Source organism: Pleurodeles waltl, chromosome 5 (assembly GCF_031143425.1).
Source record: "Pleurodeles waltl isolate 20211129_DDA chromosome 5, aPleWal1.hap1.20221129, whole genome shotgun sequence".
NCBI lineage: Eukaryota > Metazoa > Chordata > Amphibia > Caudata > Salamandridae > Pleurodeles > Pleurodeles waltl.
The window spans coordinates 1694132311-1694146308 of record NC_090444.1 but is presented as its reverse complement, the minus strand read 5'-3'; the positions used below and the strand labels follow the sequence as shown (position 1 = coordinate 1694146308).

At 44.0% G+C, this 13998-nt stretch overlaps 1 protein-coding gene across 1 annotated transcript in view; it reads right to left on the bottom strand.

Moving 5' to 3' along the window:
* MFSD2B (MFSD2 lysolipid transporter B, sphingolipid) overlaps positions 1 to 13998 on the bottom strand; it is a 291098-nt gene that overhangs the window by 75526 nt on the left and 201574 nt on the right. The window contains exons 7-8 of the mRNA XM_069236021.1: positions 12099 to 12189; positions 11891 to 12012 (exon numbers count right to left, since the gene is read on the bottom strand). Of these exons, the coding sequence (XP_069092122.1) occupies positions 11891 to 12012; positions 12099 to 12189 (213 nt within the window). The remainder of the gene's footprint in view (positions 1 to 11890; positions 12013 to 12098; positions 12190 to 13998) is intronic.

Genomic DNA, 13998 nt, shown 5'->3' with positions numbered 1-13998 from the left:
GTCGTTTTGCTTGTAGAGTTGGCAGAAGATGCCCTGCACATCAAAGGCAGCAGACGGCCCACTGCTCTCTGCTCAGGAGTGTGGCACCTCACAGTTTTCACAAACAACATGGTTGTAAACGTCAATATTTAAGTTGCATGCCTGACATACTTTGATAGATTATTTTATATCCCACTGACTCAGTTCCAATATATTTCAACGTTGGGGGTGTTGAAATTAAGCACTAAGCAAACAATTCATTAATTTCTTATTGTATGTGGTTGTGCCTTATTTCTGCGTTACGTGTGAATTTCCAGGCCTAATCCACAAAGCATGTTGTATCTGTAATTGTGTCTTACTCCATACTTAAGCGTGAAATTCTCCTATATGTCTAAGGATAAGAATACTTATTCATGCAAAAAAAAAACTTTGTGGATTAGGACCTATTTAGATTTTAGGATTTTACTTACAAGGGCTCACAAGTTTCAATTATTTCTGCTGCCAGCACCATTCATATGCAGTAACAGTTGTAAAGCCCAATACTACATACACCGGCATGCCACAAATTTCTGGTCCATAAGCGGGGTCAGACTGGGACAGAAAATAGGCCCAGGAACCAAAATCAAAGTGGCCCACATAAGCAAGGCATCTTGTTAAAAAGTGGTAATATGAGGGAAATAAACAGTAACAAGCATTTGCAATGCAGTAGGTCTCACATTTTCTTGAGTTTAGAGCTATTGGCATTGTAAATTCAGATCTGGACTTTTCTTACCACATAAATTGGTCAACCCTGCCTCATAATATTGTCTTTTTCTGCCATGTTTTGGTGGTCACTGGCGGCTACTGACATCAGAAATCACAAGCACTTGAGGAGAGACAAGATGATTGCACTACCTCAAGTTGTGTAAGCATTTGAACAGAAATTAGAAAATAAGGCTGGAAAAGTATTTTCTTTTTATGTGAACAGAATGAAAAGTCTTGCAAGTGTTCTTCCCTCGCATTTAAACAAAGCTCTACTGAAATTAACAATAGCAGAGCAGCCTGAGAAGATGCCAGGCTCTACAAGTTTCACGTCACTGCTTCTAGGTTTAGCTACATTCTACAAGAAAGGGCATATTGTGGCTTTCCTGAGCAGTGAGCTAAACGGTTAGGCACTGGGTGTTTTTTTTGTAAAATAAGCTTATTTAATATTACATACACACACACACAAAAATAAGCTTACTCCAAGATGAAATCAACTATCGCTGGGCTGTACTGAAAGAACATTAATCAACAGACGCTAGGCAGTGGTAAAATAAGATTCAATAAAAAAAAAAGCCTAAGAGCTACCTTTTAGTAAAGATTTAATAGTGGAGCAAATATAAATGAGGACAGCACTGGAATAAAGCCAAAACAAATATCAGCAACATGGGAGGAGGTGGGAGGAACGGAATGCTGCAATAAAAAGCAGGGAGCTTCCAGCCTAAAACACCCACAATGTAAAGGCAGCAACAAAGAAATGCCAAAGTAGTCTGTCACAGCAACAGATAAAGAAACCAAAGAGGAATAATACAGTAGTTGGTCACTACTCTGAAATAGAAAAAGGAGGGAGAAAAAGGCAGAACTGATCACTAGCAAGCAAGATCTGTTAAAGGGCACAGCAACCAACAAATGAAATCGCTTTAAGCAATAAGAAGTATACTAAAAGCATACACAAGCTTACGCTCGTCCCAAAAAGAAGCCCACCTGACCATAAAACAGGCCTAAAACCACCAAAAATCTCGGGCCCACACACTGATGTGTCAGATCAGCCCATTGGGCACTGACTGGCTGACTGCCCTATGGCCAGTCTGACCCTGTCCATAAGATACATGTTGAGAGGCACTGCTAGGATATCCCTGATGCCATTTACAAATGAACTTCCACTTTAAGTTGTCTTGAAACCTATGATTTCCAGCATTCAAGCCACACCAAAGTGCAGAACAATCGGTTCAGTCGTGCAGTGCATTTACTAGGAGTACCTACCATTCTATTGTGGCCTTTTATCTGACTTAGCTTCTACTATATGCACCATTCCTTCCGAGCTACTTATCAGATCAGGAGCAGGCCCATGCCCACCTGTGTCACGCAGTGTGTACAGATCCGCCTGAATCAATGTCTTTACATCTTTAAACTCTGAGTCGTGCGTGGCTTCCAGCCCATCGCTATATTTCTTTTAGTTAGTATCATGGCTAGATCCACACAATGAGCGACACCCCTGGTTTCTCAAGGTGTGGCAGGAGACACAGTTAACATGTCTGTGGATCCAGTGATATTAAATGATTATCGATATCACTGGTCCAACTCAGCACCTGTGTCCAACACTTTTGAATATACATACACCAGACCCAGTGCTTTAAATGGGCCGGTACTATCCGATACTGAGTACCGGCACCAGTGACACAATAAATATACCACAAAAGAGACTCCACACATGATTATATAAAAATATATTTTCTGTATTTTTTTGTATATATATATATATATATATATCACAGGCCAACAAGACATGAACCATAAATTTGTTGTACGTAAGATATAGATCATAGATGCCTTGTACATTCTGCACGAGTCATAAGTATTCCGCATGTTAGATACAATTTCCATACATGTCATTACTTACATAGTACTTGTTGGCAAGGCACAACTGACATGCCTCAATAAAGTGACTTTGTATGTAATGCAGATAAGTGACACAAAGGGTAGTGAATTAGAGATACTTTGCAAAGCGGGCCATTATAAGGCCTCTAGGTGAATGCAGGTCAAGTTATGCAAAGGGGACATAGGTGACGAGCTATCACTATCAAATGAAGAACATCCTGCAGGTACAGTGCATAAGTTATACCAAACACTGTCATCCACATGTAGGGCACAGTGTCCCTATACTCCTACTACTTGAGATAGGGTATTTCCATCCAGTTTCCAAAAAGTGGCAAAGCACGGACCTCTTTTGAGGTCCCACCCGGTGTGCTGAATTAGACAAGGGAAACTGCCCACAACATGTGGTGCAGCTGCAGAAGAACCAGGTGACCTCCATTACTTGGCTCTGGGCACCACCGTGATTGGCAGTGGCAGCGGCAGCCAGGGAACCTCCCCTGGTCTCCTTCAGCTGTCTACGTCTTGAGGCCGGTGAGGTGGGTGCCGCGTGCTGGGTGAATTCGGCAGGCCTCGTGTACAGGGCCTGCATTGCTGGAAAGGAGCCACGCAGGGTTGCAGCTCAGAAGGTCAGTGTGAACATCCTCCTTACCAAGGGGGGATCCTGAGTGGCACACAGCAGGTGGTGCACCCAGCCCATGGGTGTGAGGTATCCTCTCTCAGTCAGACCCCACCCATGGGAAGGGGGTGCACGGCGGCTGTTACCGGAGGCTTTCTTATTGCTGGGGCAACCGTCCCAGTGAGGCCAGCGCTTCTCCCTGGTGGGTTGGTGCTCCCCCGGTCTTGGGAAGCACAGTGCTAGGGGGAGAAGTGGGTGCTCTGGCACGAGCTGAGAGTAAGAAGTGCTCACTCTAGATGATCCCGAGTCAAAGAGGAAATGAAGATGAAAAATGAAGCACTCGCCCTGCGATAATTATAGAGAATACTGGGGGCACAAATGAAGACAGCAGGCCAGCACATGGGGCAGCTCACCCAATGGCAGTTTCTCTTGGTGACACAATGATCCTCTGATAATGTGCCCTTTGTGGAACCAGTGTCAGGGAGTAGCAGTCAGCAAGGCAGCAAGCAGAACAGCTGTCCAGTTGAGTCCTTTAAGCAGCACAGCAATTAACAGGCAGCACAGCAACAAACAGGAAGCAGTCCAGGTAAGTCACTTAGGCAGCACAGCAGTCTTTTCTGATAGAGGTTCAGTCCCAGTTCCAAAAGTGCTCTACTATCATGGGGTCAGAGCCCCTGCACTTATACTCAAAAAATGCCTTTGTTCAAGGGGTGCTTTTCAAGTGTAACACAATCCCTTTCAACCCAGCCATGGCTTCAGACATCAATAGGGGGGGTAAATCAGACCTTTGTGTGAGGGCAGGACACAGCCTATTGACATGTAAGGTGTGAACGACCTCTCCCTCTCCCAGCCCAGGATGACTATCAGTATGCAAATGGATGCAGATGCCTCTCCCGACACACCCAGCCCCTCCTGTGTTGTGGCTGTCTGGAAAGTATGCACAAAGTGTGGCTGTCACACTGTCCTAAACGTGGATTGGTTTCAGGCTGCAAAACACTAGAGTTATAAGCACAGAGAAATGCCCGCTTTCTAGAAGTGACATTTCTAAAATAGTAATGTAAAATCCAACTGCACCAGTAAGCAGGATTTTTACTAGCATTCCAAATATTTCCAATGCTAACCTATGAGAGGAGCAGACCTCACAGTAGTGAAAACCGAAATAAGCTGTTTGTCACTACTAGGACATGTAAAACATGAAAGTAAATGTCCTATCTTTTACATACAGAGCACCCTACCTCAGGGCTACCTAGACCCTACCTTAGGGGTGACTTACGTTTAAAAAGAAAGTTTGGGCCTTCACAAGTAGTTTGAATTGCCAGGTCAGTGTGGCAGTAAACTGCGCGCAGGCACTGCAGTGACAGGCCTGAGACAAGTTTAAAAGGCTACTTCTGTGGGTGGCGCAATGAGTGCTGCAGGCCCACTAGTAGCATGTAATTTATAGGCTCGGGGTATATGGTATACCACCTTACAAGGGAACTACAGGTAACTTAAATATGCCAAACAAGTGTAAACCAATCATACCAAGTTTTAGGGGAGAGGCCACACGGGCTTTAGCACTGATTAGCAGTGATAAAGAGCCCAGAGTCCTAAAGCCAACACAAAGAGGGCCAGAAACATAAGAGAAGAAAGGCAAAAGGTTTGGGCTAATCCCACAGAAAGGGCCATTTCCAAAACTCATCCTCAAGGGGTTATATTATCTTTGTTAGAGCCAGACTCCTCCTCTTGGTATCCCAGATCAGATCAATGAGAAGACCATCCAGCTCTTTAAATAATTACTTGTATGGCTGCAAACATATATAGTAGACATGGAAGGATGATCAGACGTGAGGGGACGTATAGTCTTAAAAGGGATGGCTGACTTAATCCCAGACACCACTTCGCCCATGTTCCCAGCTATCAGAGCTGTAACTGTGTGATGAATTTGTATCCCCAAGTAGCAAAACATAACAGGTTTCCACCCCAAAGGGAGTCCTCAGAAGGAGGATATGGAGAGCAATCCAATGGGAAGACAGAAAAGAGGTATGATTTTGCCCAATTCATCTTCAGATCTGAGTAAAGTCCAAATGTGTCAAGTATGGCTATTACTGTAGGTAAGTTCTGCCTGGAATCGTATAGCTATAACAAGGCATTGTCTGGTTATAATGAAATTGTATAATCATCTGTGGTAAGCTCTATACCCCACTCTGCTGTCCCCTCTCTCAACATATATGGTAGAGACTCCATGCTAATGCAACAGAGCAGGGAGAGAAGGCAGCCCTGATGCGTACCCCTTAGAATCTTTATAGGCTTTATGCACCTTGGCCAAAGGGTTATTATACAGTAGCTGTTTCCAACCAATGATACAATGTCTCAGCCTTTCGAACACCACAGACAAATGTGGCCATTCCTGGGTATCAAAGGCCTTCTCTATATCTAGAAAGGCCACAGCTAAGTGAGGACGGCAGGGGTGCTTTTAAAGCACAAGACAAAGATGCCTCAAATGTAGATGTGTGCTATGCCCCAGAATAAATCCATATTGATCTGGATGGATCAAAGAACTGATACATGACAGCAGTCTGTTCGCAAATAACTTCTATTATCTTGTATTAAATAGCGAGAGGGGTCTGTAGGAATTAACATCTAAAGGAATTCTGCCCTCCTTAGGTAGAACAAAGATTGTGGCCATGCAGGTGTACTCGAGAAGGAAGCCACTGGATAATGCATGGCCGTTTATTGCAAGCAGTTTAGGGGTAAGCTGTCCTTTATAGATGTCATAGAACACAGCCAGCAACCTATTCGTATCAGGTGTTTTCCTATTAGCTAGCTGATATATTACCGATTTTGTTTACTCCACCAAATTGGGGGCATCCAAAGTTTGCCTATCCCCCACAGATTTAATCAGCAGCTAAGTAATGGTCCAATCCTAATAGGTCATTCTCCACCATAGCCATATACAGATCCATATAATAAGTGGCAAAAGCTCTGATAATATCTAGTTATTGGCTTGAAAGGGAGCCTGAAGCCAACTTATCGCGTATATATATCTGTATTCAATTTTTCTCAGCATGTAAAAGCCAAGCCAGAAAATGACCTGCTCTGGTCCCTCTTCCTGTTGCTTGGCTATGCATTCCTTATATGCTTATTTTCCAGCCCTATCTAAGAGTGAGCTGGAGTTTCTTTCTCCTTATTGATTCTACACGTACGTGCTGTAGGATCTATGATTCCCTGAATCTCAAGCTCACACATCTCTAATTCAAGTACAGCCCGTTGGTGATTCAGCACTATCCTTACCCCATCAGAATTTTTAAAGGCACACCTCTGCGTTACCATCTTAAAAGCGCCCTACTCAGAGGCAGCATCAGTCACTGTTCCTACGTTGTCCTGAAAATAACAGTTGATGTGTTCACCTAATGTTCTGATAAGTGAACCATCCCACAGGACCTCCCCCTAACCACCAAGTCAGAATGGGAGACCTAGAACCACCCACCTCCATGTGCATGCAAAGAGAATTTTGATCAGACAGCTTTTTATTCAAATACTCAACCTCTATCACCAATACTTCTGCCCCATTTTTGATAACAAACATATCCCAACTAGTGTGAAGCTTCAGCAAGCCTGAGTAATAGGAATATTCATGTGCGTCTGGGTGTATTTCCCTCCAGACCTCCCTCATATGCCAGTGAGCAACCCACTCAGCAAACCTCTGAGATGCCAGGCAGCATGCTCTACCATATAGAGGTGGTAAGGATCTATCAAGTTTCACATCTTGTACCATATGATCATAATCTTCCAGTAGCTTTGCCCCATCTATCATATCTGCTAGGGTATCACTAAACATAACAGGAATTGTTGTGGATTCACGTTAGGGGATTATATACTCACCAATATTACACTAATCCCTTTGAGTGTGCCCACCACAATAACATACCTACCCTCCTTATCAATTGTTATATGAGTGATTTAATATGGAAACCTAAGGTGATCTACACCAGACCAACCCTCGACTAAGTTCTAAAGGAAGTGCCCACCATTTGGCCATGCCAGCAGCATCTGAGTTTCTCGACCTCTAGTTTGTTATTAATTTCTTGGATAGAAGCAAAATGTATTGAGCAAAACTTGACATATGACAGGTCTCTTTTTTTTGCTGGGATTCGAAGTCCTGGACATTCCAGGGTAAACATTATAGCTATTATATGTTTCATATAATGATTGATTATAGCTATTATATACCTGATATACTTATTGTCCATACCTTAGGTATCCATAACCCTCATGAAGCCATCTCTGCAGGAAGCCGCCCCTCCAAGGCCCACTATTAATCAGCATGTATTGTGTCTGTCTACATGTTCCCTTTGTCTCCAAATAACCAAGGTGTGTATATTTGCATGAATCTGTTCTCTGAGGGAGCAGATGCCCACCCAATCGGCAGAGGTTTCGGGAGCTACCTCATCACCCGAAACCCCAACTAAACAAACAACTGGTTACTCTGCCAGCACCCAAGTTCAGGCCACTCCAACACATTCACATCATCTGGTCCACTGTCCTCAGGGCAAGACCCCATGATCTCTGACACAGAGTCCATCTGAGTGCTCTGTGTTCTCCTGAGTAGTGTAATCAGAGTCCAACACTTGTCCGTCCTGATTTCTATACTTCTATCACTAGTATCTACGTCTACCACTAGTTTTGCCCTCTAAAGTGTGGACTGTTGAACGGATGAGTGGCAGTATGGTACCCTCCTGACTCTCCTTCTTTGATGCAGTCGTCACTGTCTCTGTACCTCTTCAGTTTGGCTGATCCTCTTGTTACCCACAGATACTTCTGCCGGCAAGGTGAAGAAATTTGCTGAACTATCCAGTATCACTCATAGTTTAGAAGGGTAGAGCATGGCATATCTCACATCCCTCCATCAAAGAGCCTGCTCCCCATCAAAAAAGGTACGTCTGTGCAGCTACATCTCCACAGTACAGTCATAAAATATTTGAATTTGGCAATTGTCCAAGGTCCGTGCTCCCTGGCACAGTAGGGAATGGCGTCCCAGTCTCTAAAGCTCAATGACCATGTGGCCAGCGGTGGCCAGCGGTGGCACAGCCAGTGCCGGTGGGTGACTCAGGTACACTTTCTTTTTGCATGAGCTCTCCTCTGCATCCTACGACCATTCATGCAACGTGTCAACTGCACTAACAGTTCTTTGATCTATTTTTTGTAGTTTCTGCACCGTCAAGTTACACAAAGGCAAGTCATAATTCATTCTGCATTACTCTTTCTGCCAGTTTTCGATGATCAGCCTGATCAGATGCACGTTTATGGCCACTGTACCTATCTTGCTTTCAAGTGTATATTTAGTGTCCAGAATCACTTGAAGATGGTGTCAAACATTTCAGAATGACTCCCCAGGGTTGTTGCAAAAGATCTCTCAGTTCCTTTGATATTTGTGGCTCCTTCAACACTCATCTTCACTAATTTGTCAGTGTCTAGACCCTTCTCACTTTTCAGTTGCACTATTGTTCCAATGGTGCAGCTGCTCTGGGTGAGCCACACCCCAACAATACCCAGGCAACAAGGGTAGAGCTGGCTGAGGTAAGCACAGGTGAGGGGAGAAATTAAATGCTCCTCCCCCTGGCACTCTTCCGACACACAATGCCACTCAGTTTCAATAACCCACTCCTCGCAGTGCTGCAGGCACCCCAATAACTATGATGTAGCCTATGACCCTCTACCAATGAGGATGCAGCCACTTGGGGAAAAAGACTCTGGAGTCAGTATGTGGATAATAAGTGCCCCTTATCCTACCAGTATCTAGTTGTCAGCCACCAGATTGAGGATCCAAGTAGTATCTAGATGGGGGATGGGCTAGAGATTACCACTCCTGGTTCTTCCACATTCGGGAACTACAAAGGATGAAACCAGCCAGCCCCGTCAGACAGCTACATCACTGAACCATTACCCAGATGTCAAAAGTGAGCCTCCAGGCTTCAGGAAGGTAATGCGATTTCAAGCTAGGCAGGCTGGAGTCTCCCGCTTTTACCCCTAGACTCAACAGAAGAGGTGCAGAGGCATCCCATCTGCCACATTGCGGGATGGACCAGCCCGCTACCCAGGGCAGGCATTTTATTCAATCTGGGCTCAGCCTGACACCTCTACTCACAGCTGGCCACACCGAGTTGCAAGATGTCCCAGGGCTATCTCCAGTCCGGCCACTAATGCCACAGAAAGCCAACATTGCGTATCATTCTTTTCCTCAGGGTGATCCCTGAAGCGAAGTGCAGCTCCACTTGCAGTCTGGCCTCATGCCGCCATCTTGCCTTCACTGTGGGTCAGCTTCCTGCTGCTCCCCACAATGGGCGAGTCTATGTAGCAGCACCAGAAACCAACCTTTCTCCATTCCCCAGTCCCAGTCAGCACCAGGAGACAATCTGCAGGCCAGGCCAAGAGCACAACAGGTTTGATTATGGCGATTTCCAAAGGGGTGACATAGAGCACCACCAAGTCATATGGTACTCCCTCGCTTGCCTAGCCACACCTTCACAGTATTTCCACACCAAAATTAGGCTACATCCTAATGAGGACCTGAAATTGTCATTAGACATAATCATCAGGAGACAACAGTATAATATGTCATATTTATCATGTGCTAAAGCTGAAAGTGGAGATGACCAAAAACATGTAATCAACAACATAAGCTACAATAGTATCAATAAATAGTAACAGACATGAAACATAGATAATGTCATTAGCTTCATGTCATGATAACGTAGAGAACTGAAACTCAAGGATGCTAAAACCAACTGAAAAAATAAAAAATAAAATAAAGCAATTCAACAACCAAAAATGAATAGATTTATCTTCATGCAGTCTGTCTTTGTCAAGGCTTATTTGCATGGCCAGTTGTAGAATTTATGACCAAGCATCGCTGGTTTCACCTAACCTATCACCGGCTAGGTGCCCTTACATGATCATATTGAAGTGTAATAGAGTCCACCAGTCTCAAAGATCCTGTTTTTTCTGGGCCGGGCTATGTTTTGCACACGTATCGGAATGGGCTTACATAGACCACACATGGAGACAGTACGAGGGTGATATGATGGTCAAAGGAAGAGATGTCAGCTATATAACTTTTTTAATATTTTTTTTTAACTTATTTTTAAAAGCCATCATGTCGCTAATGCTAACATATTCTCATATCAACCAACATTCAGTTGCGTCTGCTGGCCAAACATTCATCATCAATATGTTCACAGCATGTTTTTTGGCAGCTAGAGGCCACTAATGTGGCATGTTGTCACCTTGCAAATTCAACTAACATAACAGTAGAGACAACATGCTTTGAAGTGTGCTTGCTTCCTATGTGGATCAAATCCTGTCGTCAAATTTGGTTATTGTTTTATTGTAGGGTGGTCTAAGTTTAGGTTGACTATCATCCAAGACAATCTACAAATCAGTGAGAGTTTACAGTGCAGCCGTGAGTAGTGTCGCTAAGTCTGACAATAGGAAGCACTAGCAAATCTAATAGATGCGGCTTACATTTTGAACCCCAAGTAAAATATTTTTTAGAAAAACACCCTGCTGCAGTGAAAAAAACCAAAATTATTTCATTCTGTATAAATCAACGAGATGAAGAATTTGAGATCATATGTACTGAGGGGTTTGGCACTGCATCACCATGCAATTTGCAAAATAACATGGTTTGAGACAGCAAAATCCCCTTTCTTTGTGTACGTACATCATTCTGCAGTTTGGAAAAGTTTTTTCTCAATTGCAAAATAGCATTTACAACTCATACGGAATCGCAATGGGGAAGGAGCTTTCCTTGCACCCTGCAAGTCAAATATGGTATAGAGTGTATCAATGTCTTGTGACCACAATTCCAAACCCAAACTATTAATCCCGAATCCTAAATTGGGGTGGAAACTGATTCGGAATGGTTAAGTGGTCTCTTTGAACACCTTCCCCTTTGAAAATTGGGTGGCAGATAAGAGAAGAATAGGGGTACAGAAAACCACTGCCTGCTCCTGCTGAAGTTTTCCAAAACGGAAAACTATTATTTCAAAGGAACACTAGTTGCTTTAAAAAATAAAGGTAATGCAATCACATGGGCCATCCCTATAATTGCAACTAATTACATCTGATCGCAAACTGCAACCTGCCTAATGAATATTAATTAGGCAAGTCATTCTGAAATCCCCTGCAAGTGGTCGTTTTGTGAACCGACCTATGAGTACCAGCGGTGTAACGAAACTAAAGGGGGCCCCGTTGCAAAGTACATGGAGGGGCCCCAATCCGAACTCACTCTGGAGCTCCAATGCCAGGGTACTGAGCTGAGAGGGCCCCCTGCAGCACCACGGGGGCTGCAGGGGCCTTTGTTACATCAGTGATGAGTACATTGGTCAGTTCGCAAAGAGTCGATTAGTATTTTGCAACTGCTTTCTGCTAATTAAAACTTATTATATCTGGCCTTTGAGGTATGATAATTCAGTATACCCTTAAGCTGTAAACTAGCCAATCATGTACTGCATTTTAAGCACTTCATGGGAGGTGGTATGATACACTAAACTTCTACTAGCATGAGATGGGAAACAAATTGTTATCAGGGCGGATACAAATCCCAATCTATGTATATTTTAAAGAACTGTAAGAACGGGTTATGCAGACAGCTACGTTATTAACCTAGACCTAAAACTGTCTGCTGAGATAGCACATTACCTGCACCGCAGCTGAGATGAAGAGAAAAGAAGCTGTAAGGCTCAGGTACGGCCTGTTGGTCATGGAGAGGCGGAAGCCTCTACAGAACGAGATCACTTTCCCAGGGCGTTTGGCATAAGGATCTAGGACACAAAATAACAAACACAGTTGAGAAATGTGGGCCAGCAGCAAGTAATCAACAGTCACCTCCAAAGGAAACACATCTTACCATCCTTCTCCCTCACGCCAATGAAGAGAACCGCTGTGCAGGCAAGGTACATGCCTCCGATGATGCCAGCAGCCATCATGTACACCGCTTTCTAAACAATAACAGAAGATCATGTTGTGTAGACTTCATGTTTACTCCTCCCACTTTTTTTCTTTTTACTTTTTTTTTTTTGCAATTATCTTTCATTTTTTAATGAGAAAAGATGTTGTTATAAATGTAGTTTAATCGGTTACTGAGAAGCCTATAATTGCTTAAGACAAGAGCTAGAGGAGTCTTACAGTCAAGTGAAGGGAGTAAAGACAGTGACAAAGCAACACAAAAGCAAGGGGCACTCTATAAGGGCAGGAAAACTTTGGCAAAACTATATTTTACAATTCTTCTAAATCATTAACGGTAGGGTCATGAGGAAAAGTAACTGACAGAACTATGGAATTCAACATCATCTCCACTTGAGATCAAGTTCTTTTCAAACAATAACATTTAAGTTGTAGATTGGTTTTGAGGGCCTTTTAACTCAAAAAATGTTTAGGAAAAAAAGAGAAAGCTACCTGTATTAGATCCAAGCCTCTTCAGATCTTCCTGATAAGCTTTAGTTATTTTTTTTTGTTTTTTTTATTTTTTTTTATTTGAGTTTATTGTAAATACTGCAATGTGGTACAAGGCAAAATGGGATCAAAGTCCCAACGTTTATAGACAATTATACATCAAAAAATAATAAGGAATAAGAAAAATGAATAAAACAATAGAATATTATGGCTTCGTTCAGGATATCGTTCGCCTATATCCCTACCCATTTATAAAATTCCACCGTGTATCCATCTTCCCCGGGCGATTTGTGATAAGGGAGGTCAGAGATGACTTTGTCTATTTCCTGCATGCTTATTTCCCCTTCTAGGAGGCTACGACCCTCGTCCGATAGGGAGGGGAGGTCGAGTCTCTCTAAGAAGGCGGCAGTCTGTTCCGGGCTGATTGTTGTTTCCGGCGTATAAAGGCGTCTGTAGAACATCACAAATTCATTTGCGATAGCTTGCGGGTGTGTCAGCGTTTCTCCGGAGGAAGAGCGAATAGCCGGGATGGCCAAAGCGGCTGTTCTTTGGCAAAGTTGGGCTGCCAGCAGTCGTCCAGCCTTCTCGCCTTGTTCGTAGTGTCTCCCTTGTAGCCTCTGTAGTGCATATTCAGCCTGAGTGGTGCATAGCTCATTAAGGGCCATTTGGGCGCGCTCTAGGTTTCGGCGTCCTAGAAGGGAGGGGTACGCCGTGTATTGCCTGGTAAGTCGGCGAATATCGAGTTCCAGTGCCGCCTGCTGCTCTTTCCTCTCTTTATTCGCTAGTGCAGCATCCCGCATGAGGTGTCCCCGTATCGAGGCTTTGGCCGCGGCCCACATGGTTCGACTTGTATCAACGGTGCCTAGATTATCTTGGGCAAAAGTGCTTGCATGGTCCTGTAGTTGTAACTTACCTTGGGGGGATCGGTAGCGATGGACTGCTAGTCTCCAGGGTTTGCGGCCCGGGAATACTTTGCCCAACTGAATGGCTACGATGACTGGAGAGTGGTCTGAGAGGCCTCCTCCCAGTATGCTGTCCTCGAGGGTGTGAGCTACAAGATTGTGGGATAAAATAAAATAGTCAATCCGGGATTGGGTACCATGCACCGGCGTGATGAAAGTAAATTCTCTGTCTGCCGGGTGGGTCAGCCTCCAGTGGTCTACTAGGCCATTGTCCGTGAGTATGTCAGTCTGTAGGGCTCTGTCTGCATTGTTACTTATGTCCATAGGTCCCGTTCTGTCCAGTGCCGCGTCCCTGGCTAAATTCCAATCTCCTCCTATAGCGTAACAGGATGCCCCTATCTCGGTCAGGAGTCTGTTGAGCTGTAGGAAAAAGAGGCGTTTGGGACCTGTTGG